This window comes from Anabrus simplex, chromosome 1, assembly GCF_040414725.1.
Source record: "Anabrus simplex isolate iqAnaSimp1 chromosome 1, ASM4041472v1, whole genome shotgun sequence".
Classification (NCBI taxonomy): domain Eukaryota; kingdom Metazoa; phylum Arthropoda; class Insecta; order Orthoptera; family Tettigoniidae; genus Anabrus; species Anabrus simplex.
Genome location: NC_090265.1, coordinates 745,421,901 through 745,444,938, shown reverse-complemented (window position 1 = coordinate 745,444,938; position 23,038 = coordinate 745,421,901). Strand labels below are relative to the sequence as shown.

Below are 23,038 nucleotides of genomic sequence, written 5' to 3'. Positions count from 1 at the left end.
TACCAACATACTTGCAGAACATCGGGAAAGTTGCTTCTGTTCGTCATTTTCGTAAGCTGTCTGTATGTTTGATGTGCAATGCACATTACGTAACAATTCAGAGAATCTTGTATGTCTATGCTGAAGGCGCCAGTCGTGTCTTGACATAAGCTAACCTCAGGAGTGTGGTTTTCGATAGTGGCGAGGAAAACACATTCACAAGTACTGTACAGGCGAGAACATTTTGAATGACTACGCATATAACACAAATAAATAATTCGGGGGTTTTCATGAAAACATCATTTGCAAACCACTTATTCATTTTTAACAACGAATGACACGACAGAAACATGTAAATTAAACACTGTGTTTATAATATTGTAACACCCGACTTGACACACTTTTAGAGGAACTGCAACACGTCCAACTCCGAGGGACCCCGGGTGTTTCAACATTTCATCTAGGGACGGACCCTCCTCACAGACGCGTAGGGCACAGAACCTGACACCTGCATGACTTATTTTCTCGGGTATCAAGTGAGATGAATCTTCCTGACGTCGACTTCATCAGACGAGTTAATGACATGAAATCAATGGCGTGATATACAATAGTAGAAAGGGACAGGGTGAAACCCAGTGCCGGCACATAGCCTTCTTTTGTCGAATAGCACCAGGGGGTCACCATCCGATGGACGAATCCATCATCAACAGCGTCAAACGCCCTCACTCAATATGAACACTACTGAGAGGTTTGGAAGTGAATCCAAGTTTTTGGCACGGAATCTAGAGATTAGAAATTGTATTGCATTCGACCAAAGAGTCTCAAATCGAGTAATAAACCACGGTGTCAGACCATGAAGATTTGGCGCTATAACGATCATGACCACCAGGCTGAAAAAATAAAGTTCCCAGAAGGAAAGGAATTACGAACGTTCCCGGCACAGCTACTGTACACAAGCCGGTGAAATTATCTCTGATGCCACGATCAACAAATCACATCATTTTAGGATATATTTCAGCGTTCGAAACACCGTAATTCGTCGCTAATACTGGTACAAGTTATTTCACATATCGAACGTTAATTCTGTACAATTTCTAAGTATTTCCTGATCTCTAGATTTATCCCGGATATGTCATGTGCCCTCAACGTTCCTTGTGAAACCATATGTATTTCACAGCAATCTGTAAATTGTTCTACATTACTAGTATTTCATATTATGGAACTGCCCAGAAAACATCAGCCAATTCAAAATAATAATTTTAAAATCGATATAGATTCGTTGTTTCAAGAGGCGCCTTCAGTAAATGACATTCTAAACTTAAAATCTGACACCCCGAGCGGAGTGGCTCTGCATTCGGGGGAGAGTGACTTCGAACACCACCGTCGTTTACCATTTTCACTTCCAGGACAGTTTCTATTCAGAGGCCACAGCCGACACCTTCCATCTTACCCAATTTCATTCTCCCTCCTCATGTGAGACTGGCGTCAAGAAAGGCATCCGGCCATATCCCTGTGTCAGGAAACTAGACTAGACATACATAAAACATCAAATCTGATAAACAAAACCTCTCGGGATTGTTACAAAATTGGGTCAGAATTTTTAGTTTCTTCAAAGACAGCGATCAAGTTTAGGAGAAGAGAAAGAGGCAGTACTCACCGTATGATGCGACGACGGTTGTTCGGGTGCAGTCTTTTGGCCATGTCGGGGTCCACTTCTTGCAGTCGACGGTACAGGTCGCGATTATCCATAGCCTCCAGATCGGATTCGATGCGAACTCGTTTAGTGTCCGGCTGGCCATCCTCAAGGGAGCCGCTACGCTCTATGAAGTCTTTCTCCCCTGACACCAAAACCTTCCAGAGGATAGACTCTATGTAGTAGTTGGTACCACCAACAAGTATGGGGACCTTGCCTTGTTTCATTAGCCGATCCATCTGTGCTTTGTGTCAAGGAACACTCATTTTCTTCACTTAAGGGCACGATACAAACAGCCTAATGTCAAACTTCTGTCCGAACTTTTCACAGAACTTTGAGAAAAAAATGAATTTTACTCTATTAAAATGGGCTCTCAAGAAGAAAATGCAGGTGCTTGGTGCCACATTACTTATATTTTAGAGAAAATATAATTTTTGCGAGTCTTCCTTGTAGCTTTCATGCAATTACAGAATTGTAATGAATTAAAAAAAAGTGTATCTGCAGATTACAACGCGTCAGTTAGCTCGATGGTGCCACTTGTGCCTGTTTCAAAATGTGAAAATCAGGTGCTGAGGTCAATAACAGATTGAACCTTTCCCCCTTTTTTACAGTAGTAGTTTAGTGACTTTTTCTGCTTTTGTTTGTACAAGTTGCCTTACGTCGCACCGACACAGACAGGTCTTACGGCGACGATGGGACAGGAAGGGGCTAGGAATGGGAAGGAAGCGACCGTGGCCTTAATTAAGGTACAGCCCCAGCATTTGCTAGGTGTGAAAATGGGAAACCGCGGAAGACCATTTTCAGGGCTTCACACAGTGGGGTTCGAACCAAGGCCAACTAGATATACAGGCCATAAGGCTCCCCCTCCACTTCGGGCGCTACGTCACACTAGTCGCCAGCCGCTTCACTTCTCGCCAGTGACTTGTAAGCTGATCTGAACCCCGCAGCAGTGAGGCTATCGATGGTGTTGAATGATTTAAACGTGTGTGAACATTGTGAATTATGGACACGTCGTGTTGTATACCTGGTTGTAGAATCAACTACAGTTCAAAACAGCCTAATATTTCAGTGTTTAAATATCCTACTGACTTGTTTCGAAAACAAAAGTGGATCATAGCCATCCATCGAACCGAATTCGTCCCTTCAGCAAGCTCAGTTCTGTGCATAAAACACTTCGACGAAGTTTCGCAATTAGGACGATTCTGTTAAAAGATCTGATGAATCTATTTTAACTGTAAAACCTAACTATTTAAAACTCTCAAACGACGCTATTCCTAAGTTTGAAAATGTGCCTGCCTATCTGTCTAAAAATCTTCCAACACCGAGCAAAAGTCCTATTCAAAGACAAGAAGAAATTGAAAAACGGGAAGATGAAGGAAAGAAAGAAAGAAAGCTGAAAAAGAATACGACAGGATCAAGGACTTCGATGACGTTCAGTGTAATTTCAGTATTAAACGCATATTAGATTTGGACAAAGTTTTAGTCAATTTTAACAGCCAAAGTCTCTGTATTTTCAAAATGTATATGACTGAGAAAAATATTCCGAAAATTGGTACTTCCTTAACATTAAACGAGGCTCTTGATTTTAAAGCCATTAAACATGATATTATCATGAGTGAAAACCCTGATATACGTGCATTAGGTGACGGGGGCAAGATATTAAAATGATCAAATTAGAAAAGTATTTGTAACTTCCTGTTTAGACCTGCTTGTAACTCAAAAGTGACTGTCCACGACAAAATAGAATCTGTGCACAAAATAATCGATGAAATTGAAAGTGAAGTTGATGTGTGTATCATTACTGATAAATTATAATTTTGTAAGGAACAGTTAAATATAGCCTTTGAAAATAAAGTATCTTACTCCTGTATACTAATAACATGGTTCACTCCAATATTTTTCGCATTTCCTGGGGCGTAAAAGAAGATAAGACAGTCAACGTTTATTACAATGCCTCACCCGATTATTCACAGTCTTTTACTGCAAAACTAGGCACTGGAAATTCAGGTACTGATGATTCACATTGGAATTACTTGAAAAAGAAACTAAAATTGTTAAAGGAGCATGAAAGATCTTGTAACTTGCTGGATAGAGTCTACGTTAAACGTGAGCTGAACTATAAAGGAGGAAAGGTTTTATTTCTTGTTTTTGTTTTTGCCAGTGGCTTTAACGTCGCACCGACACAGATAGGTTTATGGCGACGATGGGATAGGAAAGGCCAAACAGCTGGAAGGAAGTGGCCGTGGCCTTAATTAAGGTACAGCCCCAGCATTTGCCTGGTGTGAAAATGGGAAACTACGGAAAACCATCTTCAGGGCTGCCGACAGTGAGATTCGAACCCACTACCTCCCGATGCAAGTTCATAGCCGCACGCCCCTAACCGCATGGCCAAATCGCCCGGTAGGAGGAAAGGTAGAGGGAGTTGCTTTTAGTAGTAAAAGCGGAGAAAATAACACTACATTAGCTACAACTGCACAAACTTTTATGTTGTCATCCAGTCTTTAAAAAAAATAAAGACGTTGATTTGTTTCCATGTAAGAATCTAACATGACATTACTCAGAAGAACTAACTTTGCAAGTCTTTAAAGTATTAATAGATAGGCCGGTAGCTTATAAGGTAGCATGCATTTCTTTTTTTGCAAGTTGCTTTACGTCGCACCAACACAGGTAGGTCTTATGGCGACGATAGGACAGGAAAGGGCTAGGAGTGGGAAGGAAGCATCCTTGGACTTAAGGTACAGCCCCAGCATTTGCCTGGTGTGAAAATGGGAAACCACGGAAAACCATCTTCAGGGCTGCCGACAGTGGGGCTCGAACCCACAATCTCCCGAATAGGGCCTACTGGGCATAATTTCTAATAATAACTGTGTTAGTAGGAAAATGTTTGAAAAGCTGCGCAAGAGCAATTTACAAACCACTTTTCAAAACTCATTTGACGAAACACAAAAAATAAATAATTGTTTGATATTGGTCATTTATTTAAAATCTTAATAAATAACTGGCTTAATGAAGCTGACAACTTATCCTGACTTTGACAACCCTGAGTTAGACAGAAAAATTGTCTATCTGAGTCTGTCTAGTGCGGCCTTGGCTTGCTCCTGCCTTGGACCAAAAGGTGTTGTACCAGACTCTTTTAGAGCTACAAAAATGTAAACCTGAAGATTCTCAGATAAAAATTCTGATTTCGCTTGTCAAGAATGTTCTGGAAAACGAAAACGTCATGTTTAAAACATGCAGTGATTAAATAAATAGTTTTAAACATTTCGTTGACCAATGTATATACATCTTTTGTAATATATTATTGAATAACAATAGAAAAGTTACCGTAGACAAACTCATGGCTAAGAAGAAGAAATCTTCAGGAAAATAAAAATGTATAAACTGAAACCTTAGGAATTGTTAGGTAAGTTTTAAGTTGCAGCTTAATTTCTAAGAAAGGTTTCAGACTATTGTTGCGAATTGCCATAATGTATTTCCCTAGTAACATTACAACTATTTGTACACGTATTATGCGTTCTAATCTTTTACACGATACCGTGTACAGTTACAAGTGACAGATATCAGCATAATTTTAAGTAAAGAAGTGTACATATACTGCCCAGCCAGTTTTCTCCCCGCATAAAACTCGTGTAGTATACAAGCCTAAGTAAAGCCACAATTGAAGGAGTGTCCAATTATATCGCAAAGGTTGAATAAATGAACAGTATCATGGTGAAAGTGAGAGCGGGCCCTACACTGCCATGCTGAACGCCAGCCACTATCGTGACGTCACGGTCCGAGCCTTGTGGCCTGTCTATCTAGTGCGGCCTTGTTCGAACCCACTATCTCCCAAATACTGGATACTGGCAGCACTTAAGCGACTGCAGCTATCGAGCTCGTTTAATGACTCTTAACACTTTCGGTATGGATTTAGGCTGCCTCGGCTTACTAATGAAACAAACATTATTTAAGAATGACCACAGAATTAGAATGAAATGAAATGGCGTATGGCTTTTAATGCCAGGAGTGTCCGAGGACAAGTTCGCCTCACCAGATGCAGGTCTTTTGATTTGACACCCGCAGGCAACCTGCGCATCGTGATGAGGATGAAATGATAATGAACACGACACATACATCCAGCCCCCGCGCCAGCGAAATGAACCAATTATGGTTAAAATTCCAGACCCTGCCGGGAATCGAACCCGGGACTCCTGTGACCAAAGGCCAGCATGATAACCATTTAGCCATGGAGACGGACATAATTAGAATATTCGATTATAATAATTCTTCCCAGAAAATGACAAGGGAAGGGCGCGAACCGAGGAATCACGGATATTACGTAAACTTTGCACATACGTTAAATGAGCCAAGAATAACACAACGGCCAAAATATTTCTTTCGGAAATTAACTCATGTGATGTACAGAAAGTGTCGCGCGCTTGGTTACGCTGGAGTGCGCCACTGATGTTTCCTATTTCGTTAGTAATCGCGTAGCACATCGCGATAATGACTTAATGGCATTTAAATCCTGCATTGATTGTGGGTCAATAAAGGCAACGGAATAAGATTGTTAACGTTAATCAGTATAACACGGGACGTTACACACGAAAGCAAGGTACTCCTTACAGCTTCCGTAACTATGATCCTCGTGGTAGAAATGTTGAAAGCACAAAGCGGTTCTACACCAACCGCGCCACACGAAGCGAGGATAAGTGCTCAATATCACATGTTCCATATTTCTCTTCCAATGGAAAAGTAACTTTGCCTATGTCACTTGTTAACGTGGTTTGGTGGATCAGCAGAGGTGAAAGAAGGTGCCGGGGTGAATGGGTCTAACTACCAAATCAAAGTTAATTTAAAACTTTAACAAAAGTTATATTTTCTGAGTTTTAACAATTAATAACAACAAAAAACTAACAACTTTTGACTAAGTGAAGAAACAAGACTAGGAAGGATTCAAGATTTCAGAATTCTAACAATTTTGGGCTACAAGCCCCTAGTTTTACAAGTTTGAGCTCCTAGCTCAGCATTACCAAACAATGATTTGTTCAAAGGGCAGAAATCCCCTAAAACATGGAGCACCAGCTTCGTAGTTTATAATGTCAAGCCTCCTAGGGGCACTTTTACAATACTAGAAAAGAGCTGACACGCTCTCAGTTTTTCAAGCCTATTCAAGGCAATATCAGACCTTACAATAACTTGCCATTAAGGCACCACTTACAAAATGAAACGGGGGTATCTTGTACCCAACCTACTGGGCCTTAGCAGAAAAAGAACAGGTTAAGTAAATGGCCCGAAATACCGAAAGGAATGGAGGCGTGTATTTGCGCTCCTACACATGCATTCTTAAAACCTAAAAAGGCACTAGGCCGATGACACAGGGGCTATTCCCAAACTATGGAGGTGACCCGTATAAGAAAGAGATTTAAAACATTAAGGAAAAGAACCAGTTACCAAAACGTACTCACCTTAAACCAAAATGAAGGGGAGCTCGAGAGGGTATATCACTCTTTATCCCCGAATTACACTTAGATTTTTGTTTTTACATAAAACGGCAGAAAATTACATGTTGGAAAGATAGGTTACATTGTACAGGTTCCAGACCTTTCCTGTGGGTTAAACTGCTGAGCTAGCAAGAAATAAAGATGTTAAATGGCCATTACCTTACTGAAGACCTGCTGCCTGATGACCTCCCGCCTCCTGCCACACGTCCACACACTAGGTTAGATGTTGATCAAGTGGCCAGGAGACGTGAAAATCAGCAGTTCTCGGAGCCGTTAATTTTATTACTACAACTATCAATATACGAGCCCCTGGAATATCACTAGACCAAACACCTTTATTTGTATGGGCTGTAGCCATTACCGCTCTTCTTCTCCCCCTCTCCTTACCTGTTTTAGCAGGGGAAAGTTCGGGGAAAGTTCGAGACCTTTCATGAATAAAACAGCCACACCCACTTAATTTTATTGGGTCGCTTAAACTTACACATCAAATCGAAGAAGAAACCTGTGATTGGTAGGAAATTAATTACATAAATTCTTGATTGGTTAAAATCAAAACAGGCGGAAAGACAGGATAAATATTGCCAACCCAAAAATGAATGAACGAAATTTAGTAAAGGAAAAACTTATGAAAACAAAATTTCTTCTGAAAGGTTCTTTCACTTCGCACCAGGGTGCATGATCATAGTTTCTGCAGTGACCTCTACGAGAGAATGTCCGAACTTCTTGCTGAATGGAAAACAAAACCAGAATAATTTCACATAGTTCAGGAAACTTCACCAAAAATTTTTTTTACGGTAGTGACATCTTCTGAGAGAATTTATAAGTTTGTCCAGTTTTAAGTTCCGAGTTTCTCCTGTAGAGGAGGTTTTCTTGGCGCAAGATTTAAAAGTGCGGCGTAGAGGTGTACCTCCCGGTACATCACTAATCCCATACAACGACTACAAGCTCTTGGACAGTCCGAGTTGCGGGTAGCGACTTGCGTAGCCGAGCGCGCTAATTCAAAGATACGAACTTTAAGCAAATACAGTAGAGACAATACGCGACACTGAGCGAGATATCGAGGGACAGCTATTGGAGCGCACTCTAGCGGATAGACCTGAACGGTACTGATTCTGTCATAAGAGCACGTGTATTTTTGTGCGAAGTTTTTGGTGTTATTTATGCGTTTTCAGTGAGTTGACATAATTAAATAGTAGCGTGTGTTATTCCTTCATATCTCCTCTCAACACGAGGGGAAAGGTATGTGCTGTGTTTGGCTGCAGTAATTACGAAGTAGAGAAAAATGCACGGTCGTTCTTCAGGTTCCCTCGTGACAAGAACATGCAAGTAATATTGTGTTTGCATATATATTCTTCCAGTGACAGAGATTTATATAGTACTTCATAATCTTCTGACCTGCTCGACCCATGTTTTAACGGGCTTAAAAATATAATACGCATATTTTATTGTATAGTGCAGCAGATAACCTTCAATACCGATGTGTTGTTGTAGGTGTGATCTGTGGGTTTTGAAATGTCACAGAAGCGATTTGGATAAGGTGTACAAGAAAGAAGGGACGTTACGCTTGTATAAGAATTATAAGATCTGTTCAGATCATTTCCAGGCCAGCGACTTTAAAAATCCTCGACTATACAGCCAAGGGTATGTTACATTTTTACTCTAATTGTACGTAAATATTCCTCAAAGCATCACTATCGACAACATTTTCAAACTTTTCTTTCTTTGATCCCTCTTTTCAGATTAAAGCCGGGATTTTATAGATTTTCTTTCTGTTAGTAGGCTTCATGTTAAGAGGAAAACTGTACAGCTATTAAATGTTAATTCATTGCATCATATGTGTAAGGAATGTGCCGATATTTTTATTGAGAAATGTCTTAATGTGATGAAAACAATGTTTTTAAATGAGGAAAAAAGACAAATCCAACCGTAAGATTTCAGGCAGGTATGCTAAAGCTAAAAAAGTAATGCATAAATGAAAGATCAAGCCATTTCACAGCAGTCCATTTCACACCTTGTTTATATGTCTAATTTCAGTCTTTGAATAATAAACTTTTAAATAATTCTTCATTCATTTATCCAGAATTGCTTTAGCAACTTCGAAGTTAATATCTCAATATCACTTTCTTTCTAGACGTAATTTATTTATCCACTTCCGTATATACATTTCCATTGATATTTGAATTTAGCGCGATTTGTTCAGGTCAAGTCACTAGGAGCGCCACCGTCGAATTGTCTCCCATTTTAGCACGGTGAAATCCGTAAGTGTCGTGTATTGTCTCTACTGTATTTGCTTTAAGGCCGCTATTATATCCGTGGGCGACTAGTGGCGCAACCAGTTGCTCTGGCGAGTCACGGACCATTGCACAGTGGGTAATTTCTAGCATCCAGTCGGCCAAAAATAATATTTTCAACCCTTGTCTTTGGTGCGCATTTTCTGTGAGTCGCGTTTATAAGACTCTTGGGTACACTAATTAAATATTGAAAAGTCGCGCTGTCTGATTATCTAATCTCACCGAAGGCCTAAAGTGGCTCTCCTCCGTTAGGGCATCATATCCTGGTGAGGCGAGCGCGCATTTATTATTATGCGAGGGCTCAGTGAAGACGTCAGAACTAAACATTTCTTTAGCTTGCAATGTGATTATATTAGATGAAGTTAAGTATTTTAAGAAAATTACTATACTCTTGTCCGAAGTATGCACTTAAAATTCAGGTACACGGTGTCCAAGCGCTATCTAATTATACAACATTTGAGCTGACTTTCAAAATGGATTGCCTTTGATTTCCGCAATGAAAGTCTTTTGGATGACTTATCTATACTTCAATGAATAGAAAACTGTGACATTTTGCTGCGACCAGGCGCGACCATGAGAGCAATTCATTTTTTTCAGAAGCCATGTACTCTGTAAACCGGAGGTCGGTTTTCCAGCTGTTGAGGAACAGCAGGGAATATAAGCGGAACGATGATATTGCGAATGTTTTATTTGAACATTTAGGCTTTGAGGATTGTTCCGAGGATATATCCAAGTCAATGAGGAAATCTGCCAGTATTTTGTGTGCTAAAATTCGATCACGCTGGACAAAATATAGTAGAAAAAGGGACAAATTGCTGAAATACAATAAAAGTTTGTTCGAGCAGAGAATGAGCCTTGCAGAAGGGCGTGCATCGGGATAAGCCTGCCAGTACTATAGCTCATTCCATGTTAAGAAAAGAGTATTGTTCTTATGACAACAGGGTTGCCATATCGAACGGCTCCGCTCAACGCCATCACAGGAAAACAGCGGAACATAAATTTGTGAAATTTAGTATGTAAGTTCAAGACAAAAGGCTGAAGAAACTAAGCTACAAATTACTTTTATGAACTAAAGGGGACGTATGGTTTACAGGGGCCACTTTTGGTTTCTACAGAATCAGAGGTAAACTACGGCACGTAAGAAACATCAGCACTGAAATATAAGGCAAATTGCGAGCGAAAATAGACAAATAATTTTATGGGCTCGAGGGGCGGGGGATATATTTAACTGAATTTAGTAAATGTATCCAGACAATAAAAGCTAGAAAACAGACGCAATAAATGAATACTGCAGATGACTACAAAAGATCACAGTATTTACCTCAAAGAAATAAATCATACACGTAGGCTTATCGCATAACTCTCACTCAACACAAAACATTTACGCACTGATTTGAAGTCTAAAATACACACGCAATAAATAAATACTGTAGATGACTTCACTGCAGAAGTTCAGAGAGGAAACGCGTCTAATGGTTGATATCCGAAACAAGGTTCTGGCAATACCAACGATGGAAACTGCTAGAAGATTCTTCAGAGAGGCTTCCACTTCTGCGGATATTACTGGAGTAGATATAAATTTAATAAACCATCTACGTGCCATCGTAGAAACTCTTTCGTGTGGGTATGTCACTGATAAAGTGGCATTTGGCATGTACGCGAAGGAAACTATACAATTGTACTTACAAAAATACAAATCGTACTACATGCCTGTAACTTTGCAAAAGCTCTTGGTTCATGGAGAGGAGGTCATTAGGCACTGTATTATACCTATTGGACAACTCTACGAGGAAGCCCAGGAGATCAGGAATAAAGATAATAGGAAACCTTCCAAAAAGACACAAATATTGACCTTTTCCATAGGCTTCTTATATCATCGGACCCTTATATTACCAGCTTAGGGAAATCAAGGAGGAGGAAGAAGATTCCGCTTTCACGAGAGGTGCTCAACTTACTGTCTGAGCCTCCTGTATCTGGTTCTGCCGAAGGAGATAATGACAGTGACGATAGCGATTCTGATGTAACTGCATCTAATGAATAAATTGTGTGGCAAGTACATGTATTCCTGTATCTGTTTTTAAACATTCTAAACAGCATGTCAAACTATTAACATCTATTTAATTTCTTAAAGCTATAACGAAAAATGATTAAAATTACAAAGATTACTAATTCTATTCTGGCGTAGTAATTTGTTCTTTGTACTTGATTGACCACGTACTTAATTATCTCCAATAATAGCAGTTACATACTAAGTTTTATGTAAATCGGTCCACTAGTTTCCGAGATACGATTTTTGGCCGGCTAGATTCCTGAAATTACGCACTGTGCATTGGATCAAATGGAGCCTATTAGCCGTGGGCGACTAGTGGCGCAACTGAGTAACTAGTCGCCGGCCGTCATCTGAGCCGGCAACTGCTCTGGCGACTCGTAGTTGCTCAGATGCGTGACGGGGCATTGCAATAAATGTAACCTATTAGCCGTGGGCGACTAGTAGCGCAAATAGTCGCCCGATGTACCTGCGCGCGTATACGGAACATCGCTCGAGCTTGTGCTCTCCACCTACATATTTCATTAGCTTGTTGGTGGTAGACTGAATACTTTACTCGTTCATGTGCATTACCATATTGTGATAATTGTTTTAATGAACATGGAAACATCAAATAAACTAGCACAACAAACGCAGGAGATGATCAAACTATTTGCAAGTAGAATACTGATCCAGCAAGTGGCTGAGCGGTTTGGATCACGTAGCTATCCGCTTGTATTCCGGAGATAGTGGGTTCGACCCCACTGTCGGCAGCCCTGAAGATGGTTTTCCGTGGTTTCCCATTTTCACATCAGGCAAATGCTGAGGCTGTACCTTAATTAAGGTCACTGTTGCTTCCTTCGCACGCCTAGCCTTTTCCTATCCCATCGTCGACTTAATACCAATCTGTGTCAGTGCGACGTTAAGCAGTTTGTAAAAAAAAAAAGTGACTATTGCTCAACATCTCCTCTGTCAATCAAGGACCGTTATCAGCCGACCCGTGCACAGATGTAGTCATGATATCTTGTCAAGCTCACTGGGACTAGGAATTAATATATAGTATAAAAACGCTTCCTGTAGGAAGGCAACGGTTATTCTTGGCTCATTTAACGTGTGTGCAAAATATACGTGGGGTGTTCAAGGTGGTAGTGAATTAATACAAATGTGTTATTGATGTGTGCTAGTCTTTATCTAAATAAACACACTTCAAGTCCTTTTCCAACACAAATACTGCACTAATGGCCGGTTTCTGAAATGACAGTTTTCTGTAGATGGGTAGTTACCAGTGACTTAACATGGTGATATGTTTAAAATGAGTTTCGGAAACAACAGTTATCGGCTCCTTCACTGTTATCTCCGCGAAGACTGGTAATTGCAGCTAGTGCTGTAGTTACCTCTATGTTAGAACTGATTCCAACAAATACCGCTATGAGGCGCCACTCCATACCGTTTCGTACAAGGTCTTATAGTACTTTCGTAAACATTAGAAAGTGATAATGAAGTGGTTATAATATATGTACAGTCATTCATTGTAGTTTTAACGTGCTTGAGTGTGCTGGACTCGACAATATTTCGGTTAGTACGTTTACTTCCATGTTATTACTGTCTTTAGTCACTGATTACACTTGTATGGTGTCATCTGTCCCAACTGTTTAGGTTATAATCTCCTCGGAGCATGACGCCTCTACTGTAGATATATCTTCCAATACGGGAAATGAATCGTCAAATAAAATACAACTCGAGTCAAATGGAATTTCATCAGGCTTTAATTGATCTTTTAGTGCAGCTATAATGTTAAGATCTCTGTCGTCAGGCTTTGAATCATGAGTCCCACCAACAGTTACCGTAGTGAACACAGTCTGAAATTATGGAGGATTTACCATTAATATTTACATTTGTACCAAATTATAAATATCTTAGGTACCGGTATGAATTTAATATTAACCTGCTGAATAATAAATATCGATTTTTCATTGCTTTTTTAATGCCATTATATCCTTTAACCGGTGACGTGAGGTCTCATAGACTCCTAATAAACATAAAACATCTGGACTTCTTCAATTAAAAGTCTTGCAGGGAGCTGTAGTTTGTCATCTTATCTGTTTCAACACACTTCACACCCTGAGTCAGGGTTAGCTCGCTACGTTCGATTGAAGTTCTCAAGTGGACTTCACGTCAGCAGTTACGAGAGTATTTTTGTCAATGCATGTTGCGTGGTCAGTGTGAAAAAAAAAAAAAAAAAAAAAAAACAAAAAAAAAAAACAAAAAAAAAAAACGGCAACAGTTGCAACGAGAACAGATGGATATAGCACAATCCGTGCAGAACTTCAGTGTCGGAATGATAGGTTCCAAAGTGTGCGGCACGTTTTCATTTGTGTGATTATTTTCGTTTACGCCTGTTCTGTTCTGGATCAATGAAAAGTGATCTGATTGACGACAACGTTCAAGGTGAAATTTAAGACGATGTCTGCATACTGTCAATAAGAAAGAAGAGGAAGTAATATATACCTAATTTTTGCATCATTAGATCGTACGTATTTTTTTATTATGAGAGATTATTACATGCTGAATCAGACTGATTGACATGACTGTGTACGTATTTGCCAACTATTTTTCATTGTAGAAAACTTCTGCTAGTAAAAGTAACTAGATATAACCAAAATAACCCTAAACACATTTGCGTAGAGACATCTATCGGAGGACGGGAGGTACTAAACATGACGATAACCGTACTGTTTATTACCAGGGCTTATAAATCTGGATTTAAGTTTCCGGAAACTCATTAAAGTTAACAGCACAGTTAAAGTTACAAGCGCTTTTAGGTAACTCACAGGTAACTGTGGTGTACCAAAAACCGGCCATAAATGCGAGTATTAAGACTCAGTGTAAACTTCGAGAACTGGACTCGACATATTTTTTTTTTCTGTTCTACGTGTAGAAAGCGGTTAGGACATCAATAGGCCTTCCACCTTCAAGGAAACAGTCCGTACATAACCTTATCGACAGTTCTACCCATAAAGTATATACCTATGCAGTTTCAGATAAGTTATGCTTCTGAAATGCAGTTAACACACACACAAAAAGAACAGGCTATTATTATTGATGCTCACGGCGGAATCCTAATTTTAAAAAAACTGCGTTCTTGCTGTAGGAAAAATAAGAGATCCAGTTAACATACGTTATGTATCTCGTATTTCAAACTCAAGAATTTGCATATTCCTATCGAACACAAAAATTGTTCAGGAACTGTCACTCAATCACCCTGTAATCAGAATCAATAATATTGATCTCTCTCTCAGACCGTTAATTGTCGCAAACAAGAGAGTGATAGGCCTATTATCCAATGTTCTCAGACGGATACTACTGCAAGGGTACATGACACTGGCACCCGCCGCTCCCTGGGTGGTTACTGCACGGGCTTTCGGGCGTAAACGCACACGCAAGAGGCCGATCTCTGAGCAGCACGCACATCAAAAATTTGGAATCGGTCTACAACTAACCCTCAAAAAACAATAAAAATTAAGAGGGGACCATGGCCACATGACCCCTTTAATCGCCTTCTACGACAGGCAGGGATTACCAGTGAATGTATTGAGACCCTCCCATCCACATGATATCAAACCGCAATCCATGTCCGCGCCTATGTCGCTCCTTTTAGTCGCCTCTTACGATAGGCAGGGGATACTGCGGGTGTATTCTACATGTGCGTCCCCCACGCGCAGGGGGTCGCAACAAAAGAGCAATATACCCTTCCACATTCGGTTTACGCAATACTTAATTAATTCTTCAGTTCCCCCGATTGCTTCAAGAACGAAAAAACATCACATTCCCGGCATGGAAAGCTGAACCACCATAAAAAAATATTAGATTTTAGTGAATTCAATAAAGAAACAACAGACAGTACCGTTTTTTAAAAGAAAGCTATCTGAAAAGTGTGGAAGTCTGCCCAGACACTCTCCTATTTACATTGATGGCTCTACAACCGAATATAGTAGCGGCTGTGCAGTTGTCCACCCTGATCACACAATGAAGTATGCACTACCAGCTACATGCTCCATATTCACATGTGAACTGTATGCTATCCTAAAAGCTATGGAATCCATAAAGAGTTCCCCCCCAAAAATATCCTTTTAAAAACTTAGTGATTCTTTATCAACAGTAAAACTCCTTCAAAATTCATCATCCTCAAATATGCTAGCCCAAGACATCCTGCAGACTTACAATACTGTGAAAAATTAAGGACAGCAAGTTATCATAATATGGAATCCCTCACGTAAGGGAATAAAAGTCAATGAACAAGCTGACATATCAGCTAAAGAAGCAACTCGTCTTCCTGTACATGATCCAAACTTTCTAATTCCCCACACAGACGTAGCTCCTTTTCTTACTACAAAGGTCCGAAAACAATGGTTAACTGACTGGACACGGAAACAACCCACTAGACTCCTTGATATCAGGCGTGGATCTACAGATAAATTTGATGTTTCATTCGTCCAGCGTCGAGAACAAGTGCTCATTACTAGAATACGTATAGGCCATAGCAAACTGACTCATGCACATATCTTCTCTAAGAAACCTCCACCAACATGTGACACCTGTCAAAAAAGAAAAACTGTTGACTACGTTTTACTAGAATGCCATCTGTACGATCAACAAAGACAATTGTGTAACTTAAACCAGAATAATAGTGTATGTGACATTTTCAACAAAGATACTCAGTGTAAAAACATCATTAAGTTTTTTAGACATATAAATCTATTCAATGACATGTAATCACTACGTGATCAATATGTACTATTGTTATATTTTCAATTGTAACTATGTAATCAATGTAATTATTCCTGTATGTATAAATATGAATGTAGCGATATGACTTTCTAAGTTAAAGCGACTATAAATAAACTTAATAAAAAATATACGTAGGATCGACTGGAAGATCCTGTTACACGGTGCAGTGTGTCCTTCCAGCTCATCACCTCAATAAGCCGAGAGAGGCTGGCTCATTCTTCAAGAGAAACCAGCACGACAGGCTTGTTTTTCGAAAGAAAGTTACACAAATGAGAAACGAACAGCTATTCCACGCATCATCTCGGCCTTGGCAACCACGTAAAGAGATGCCATGCAGCACACAATAGACAAGCACACCGCCGACGTTGGAAATTTCACGTAAAAATCGGGTGACGTTAGAAATGACATCCGGCTTTACACCCTTGTTCTGTACCCATCTCAAAAATAACTGGAATAAACTGAAGAATATGATCATCAATGTAAGAGAGAACCTCGATTCTAACTTCTTCCTCGTCCTTTCCCCAATTATCAAGCAAGTTGGCCGCGCACCTGTGAGCTTGCATTCGCCAGATGGTGCGTTCGCACCCCCACTGCCGGCAGCCTTCAATATGGTGGCTGTACCTTACTGAAGGTCGCGGCCGCTTCCTTCCCATTCCTAGTTCCGTCATAAGACCTATCGTGTCGGTGCGACGTGAAGAAACTAATCCCCAATTCACTGCGGTCGGCACTTCATATACATCTAGCCAAGTTTTCCGGCCGAATTACCTTCCCTATGTATGTTTAGATCTAAGGAGATAAGGTAGTTCCCCGTCATTTTCTTCGCCCATCTAATCATTTCCATGTTGTCAAAGCAGACACCAGGGTCTCCGTCTAGCTGAAGGTAACAGGTAGGCTATCTGTTACATTTTGTCCTTTCCATTGTTAGGACAGCATGTGAAAGTTCTGCTGTCGCTCAGAAAATAGTCCTGACATCGTTGGACAGAATTGAAATAAAGAAAAGAACAATTGTTTCCCAGAGGCCATTAGAAGAACAGTTCCCATAATCATAATCACTCTCACTGTTGTGGACATTTCCCACATTATTTAAGACTGACCTGGTCCAGTATTCGGCAACAGCACAAAAAACGAGTATGTATCACCTTCTTGGCTGAGTGGTCGGCGTTGTTGAGGCCCTGCGTTTTGTGCCAACCACCATAGAAACAGCCGTACCCGATGTGCGACACAGTTGTGAAATAGCAATAAGTTACTTACTGTACGTCAATCAAGGAACGCCCTTCACTAAGGCCAGTATACCCGATGTTGAGAAAAAAGTGCAAATATTCCATTACTATTGTTCAATAGGGAGTACACGTCCGACACCTAAAACAATGAAGCTATCGAAGTGTGGAGATGGGCTCAATACTCAGAGACCACAACTTGCAAGTTATTCAGGCTGTTGAAACTAAGAGAACATTTAGTTTAATAAGAGCAAACACCTGTGCTAATTGGGGCTATTTACGTGCACCTATTCGGAGATGCAGTCCAAGAAAATACATTGCAACGATCGTTTACTTCGCAGTGATTGTCCACTTTAACCTCCTTGTCCCGCCCGAGGTTCCGTATTTACGTTTCTAGTGTAAAGTTTTACTTAGATTATTTTAGACTAGCATGTACCCGCAGCTCCGCAAGCATTTATTTTCAACCGTTAAATGTTTTTAGATCACTTGTTTAAAAGTAGACACATATTTATTAATATACATTGTTTTTACATAATTCCATAAATTACATTATTTTTAATTATACTGTTACTTTCAATGCCTAAGATACCGGGTTCGGGGATGGACCAAATAATACTAAAACAATATAAAACACCATATTGTATAAAAAACGAACAATTTCTCCTTATAGAGCTTCCGCATAAACTAAATTATGTGTCCTTCCATTTGGAGCTAAGAAATATAATGTGTTTGCCTTTCCAACTCTTGAACAACCCACGAACAGGTGACCATGGGAAGAGCACCGTTTCCGAAGATCGAGTCGTACAACTTTAAGCGATTGTCCCTGTGCCTTGTTGATTCACACAGCGAAACTCAAAAAACTCCAGACGTCGAAATTCAGAGGTGATTATTTGAATCCCAGAAACGAACACTACGTTGCCCGTAGCATGTCCAGTCATGATGGTGGCTTCAATACAACTTGGAGTCTCCTGGAGCACCGATTATCCTCCTCCCATCTGCAACGGAACACAACTCTCAGTCAAGAAAGTGGTGCCGAATAGCTGACCCACCCCGGCTTCACGCGGGTGGCCTTACATATTACAAATGTTGATGCTGTTTGAGTCGTCAGTCAATAGGCTGGTTTGATGCAGCTTCCCACGCCACCCTATCATGTGCTGAACTTTTCATTTCTACATAACTATCGCATCCTTCATCTGCCCTTATCTACTTGTCATACTCATACCTAAATCTACCCCCTACCGTTCATACCGCCTACCCTTCCTTCAAAAACCAACTGAACAAGTCCCGGGTGTCTTAAATTGTGTCCCATCATTCTCTCTCTTCTCGTCAAATATAGCCAAATCGATCTCTTCTCACCAATTCGATTCAGTATCCTTCATTCGTGATTCGATCCATCCATCTCACCTTCAGCATTCTTTTGTAACACCACATTTCAAAAGCTTCTATTCTCTTTCTTTCTGAGCTAGTTATCGTCCATGTTTCACTTCTATATAACGCCACGCCCCACATGAAAGTCTTAAGAAACATCTTCCGAATTCCTATATCAATGTTTGACGTGAGCTAATTTTTTTCTTAAGAAAGCTCTTCCTAGCTTATGCTAGTCTGCATTTTATGTCCTCCTTACTTCGGCCATCGTTAGTTATTTTACTACTGTAACGGTTGAAATCCCGTTAAAAGCATTCATCTGTATTATTATTTTATTTGCATTACTAATATCGTTATTTGTATTATCATTTTATGTGTATTATTATTGTAACTGTATTATTATTACTGTTATTATTGTTTGAGTCAATCCTATCTGATTTCGCTATGTATTAATTATCGCTTGCTTTACTGTACTATTTAATTTATTGCATATATATTATAACCTTCCAATAAATGTCAGATTGGAGTTGGTGAAGACATTGGAAGTGTATGGTGAAATCAACATCAATGAAATCGTATGTCCGATTACTATACGTCCAGGTATGTCATAAACCCAAATAACTCGCTCAACTATATGAACGACAGGCAACGGACTGAAGGTATCGGCAAAAACGACAACCTCTGAACCCCGTGGTATCTCGTTGAATTACGGTGAATATTGAGATGTCATGGCACGTAATACACAATTTAGTGAATATTGCAGTTTCCTCAAGTAAAGTTTGTTAAATGCGAATAAATGGCGAGAATATCAATGATAGAAATGTATCGGGCTAAATTAAATCTGTATATGAGGGCCATACCCTGCTTATCTAGTCCGATACGATTCGATGATCGAGACTGGTAATGAAATTGTCGATTGATAACCAAAACATTATGGGGCAGATTGTTAAACGAATTCCTTTGCCAACGTAAATTATCATACAAGAGCGCACTGCATTAAGAAGTCAAGTGTTTGACTGTCAAAAACCTATGGAAGCTGGGAAATATGGAGAAGGCTAAAAAAAGCAAACCGGCTGTTATTATTGTAATGTGGTATGAGATTTTGTTTTTCAAATAAGAGTAGACTTCAGTTCTGTTACAAACTCAAAGAGGCGTTTTACTGTACCTGGCAAGTCAGTGAGTCATACTATCCTTGGAGTTGTAGAAGAGAGAAGTTTCATTTTCTGCAAACGAAATAATAGAAAGCTTGAAGAATATCAATCCATTCTCACGGGAAAGTAGAAGTTACGCGAATTTGAGGAATTACTATCATCTCAACAGCAGTAAATAGAATAACAGCAGTTTGAAAATTCCTTTTTGTGTGTGTTTATGTGAGTGCATCATGAACGATCCTCCTGACATGGGTCAGGTTAATTAACGCTGCCTTACAAGCATGCTACAGCAACTCTCCATCGATGATTCCAGACTTTACTTTAAATGCTAAAATTCCTCCGAATCCACATCAACTTCTGTTGACTCAACAACCTGTCAACACCTACTCAACAGAGATGCAAGGAGCATCTGCCGCATTACTTCAAAGAGGTCAGGTACCAGTATCCATTGCATCAGCACAACCAACCATCAAATCAGGTAATTCTGACTCTGAATTTTTAAGTGAATTCAATCCCTAGTGCAAAAAAATGCGTCCTAGTGGAAGTGAACCCCGTTCTACTGAGGAGTCTGACATGATCCTTGATGTCACAAACAGTTCCGGTTCAACTCATACCACGAATAGTTCTAATGGCGCAGATGTGGGAGAAATAAATACTTTATCCTCATCTGTAAATCAGCCCAACACTAATCAAAGAGTTATATATCGCAATAGCAGCGAAAATAGATACAATCCCAATTATCATGGCCCTTTCGTTGTTATCGTCGAAAGTGTAAACAAAGACGTGGGTAGTCTCCATCCAATGGCGCTTGGTAGGCTTTTATTTAACGAGCAGGTCGTTTGCCGTCAAAACATCCTGGACATAAAACCCATAGGGCGAAACAGACTTCGAGTTGAAACCACTTCAGGAGCAGTGGCGAATCAACTAGTGGAAACAGAATTTTTTCGTAAACAAAATCTAGAAGCTTACATTCCGTCTAGTGTTATTCAAAGACAAGGTTTAATAAAAAATGTCGACCCCTCACTTAGTGAAGATGAAATATTACGGGAGATACAAACCCCGTTACCAGTTGTTCGTGTAAAGCGCTTCAGTTAGGTTATTCGCGGGGAGAGAAGGCCTATCCCAGTTTGTCTGTTAACTTTTCGTGCACAACAAAAGCCAGCATATATCCACTTACTCGGAACTAGGTGCCCAGTGCAACCATTTGTGATGTCTGTGCGATTATGTGAACGATGCCTCAGATTCAATCACTCTAGCCTGCGATGCCGAAGTGCTCAGAGCTGTAGCCGTTGCTCAGGGCCTCGCGATATTAGTCAGTGTTCAGATTTAATTACTCCCTGTTGTGTTCACTGCAAAGGAGCTCATCTCTCCACTGATAAAAACTGCACAGAATATAAAAAGTGGATTTCTGTTCGGGAACTTACGGCATTTAACAATATCTCTCAAGTGGCTGCGCTTGATATTTATAACAACAGAGCGTACGCGGACTCAGCGGCACGCCCACCAGTTAATTATCAAAATCAGGTGGAATTTCCCCCGCTACCTAATATTTCTGCAACCTCTAACATGTCAACAGCAAGAAACTTTCCAAGACAACATGAGCCCTTGACACCAAGGGTTACAGCAGAGCCACCAATGAAGGAAGATGCCCCATGGAATATCACACAACAGATCTCTCCCCATTCAACATTTAACCAACAACTCGACCATCCACTCGCTTCTCAGCGTAAAATTTCAGTTCCTGTAAACTCGTCAAGACGTCCGGTACAACCTTTTAAACCCCATTTCCCCCCAATTTCTCAACTGGCCTATATTCCTCCACATTTACCTGTTACTCCGATTACTTACAATCCCTACCCTCCCCAACCCCATCGCGTAACATCAAATCCTGCTCAAAACAACGAACAACTCATTGAGCATATATTCAATATTATTATGCTCATCGTAGGCCAGCTCCAATCTTCAGCATCCAGCAACATTCATCCATCAACAATCCGCGACGTGATTACCAATATTTTCGCCTCTGAAAATGGCCTTTAAAATCTTACAGTGGAACGGCCGGTCGGTGATCTCGAACAGATGTGTTCTACAGCGTGAGATTCAAAGCCAAAATGCATCCATAATCGCACTATCTGGGACAGGGCTACTTACTTTACTGATCCAACTATTTTCGTTTCAACCATCTGACTCTCTACAACCCATGGCGATCAAGTATATTCTGCGACAGATTTTCCAAGCTCATAATGGCATTTAAAATTCTCCAATGGAATGCACGATCGGCTATTTCAAACAAAGAGAGGCTAGATAATACACTTCACAATATAAACCCTCACGTTGTTGTCCCGTCAGAAACATGGTTCAAACCTCAAAGATATATACATTTCCGCAACTATACCATTTTAAGGGAAGACCGTGATAATGGATATGGTGGCGTTGCTATTCTGGTACACACGACATTATCTTACAGACAGCTAACTATCCAACGTAGTGTACCATCGCCATTTCAACTGATTGCAGCTAGTATACAACTACCTTCTAGAACTCTTACGATAGCATCTGGATATTGCCCACCGAGAACAGCAGTCACCTTGGATATTTGGCAAGAAATCATGTCGCAACTTCCTCCCCCATAGATCATCTGTGGAGACTTCAACGCTCACTCCACAGCATGGGGTTGTCCAACCACCGAGCGCTACGGCAATGATATAATCAATATGGTCGAACATTATAATTTAGTCATCCTGAATGATCATTCCCCTACATTGGTTCCTTCACCGAAACGGCAGAAATCGGCAGTTGACCTCACTATTGCCACCCCCTCTTTATCCTTGCACACCAACTGGTCCGTCCTTACTGATTCTGGGGGTTCCAACCACTTTCCCATTTTGATCACAATAGAGACTTCTCCTCCACCTCATCGGCAGAAAGTGTCAACAGGAAAATGGAACTGCTCTAAAGCAAATTGGCCAGTATTTACAGCCAATATGGATGAAGAGATATTACGCCTTCCACTGCAAAATCCTAGTGGTGTCAGCTACAACCTCT

At 40.3% G+C, this 23,038-nt stretch overlaps 1 protein-coding gene across 3 annotated transcripts in view; it reads right to left on the bottom strand.

Moving 5' to 3' along the window:
* LOC136857479 (tRNA dimethylallyltransferase) overlaps nucleotides 1-23,038 on the bottom strand; it is a 1,029,479-nt gene that overhangs the window by 605,548 nt on the left and 400,893 nt on the right. For all 3 annotated transcript variants that reach the window (XR_010858541.2, XM_067136153.2, XM_067136154.2), the window contains one exon: nucleotides 1,637-1,911. Coding sequence is in view for 2 of the 3 variants with exons in the window: in XM_067136153.2 (XP_066992254.2) it covers nucleotides 1,637-1,911 (275 nt within the window). In the remaining variant the exon portion in view is untranslated. The remainder of the gene's footprint in view (nucleotides 1-1,636; nucleotides 1,912-23,038) is intronic.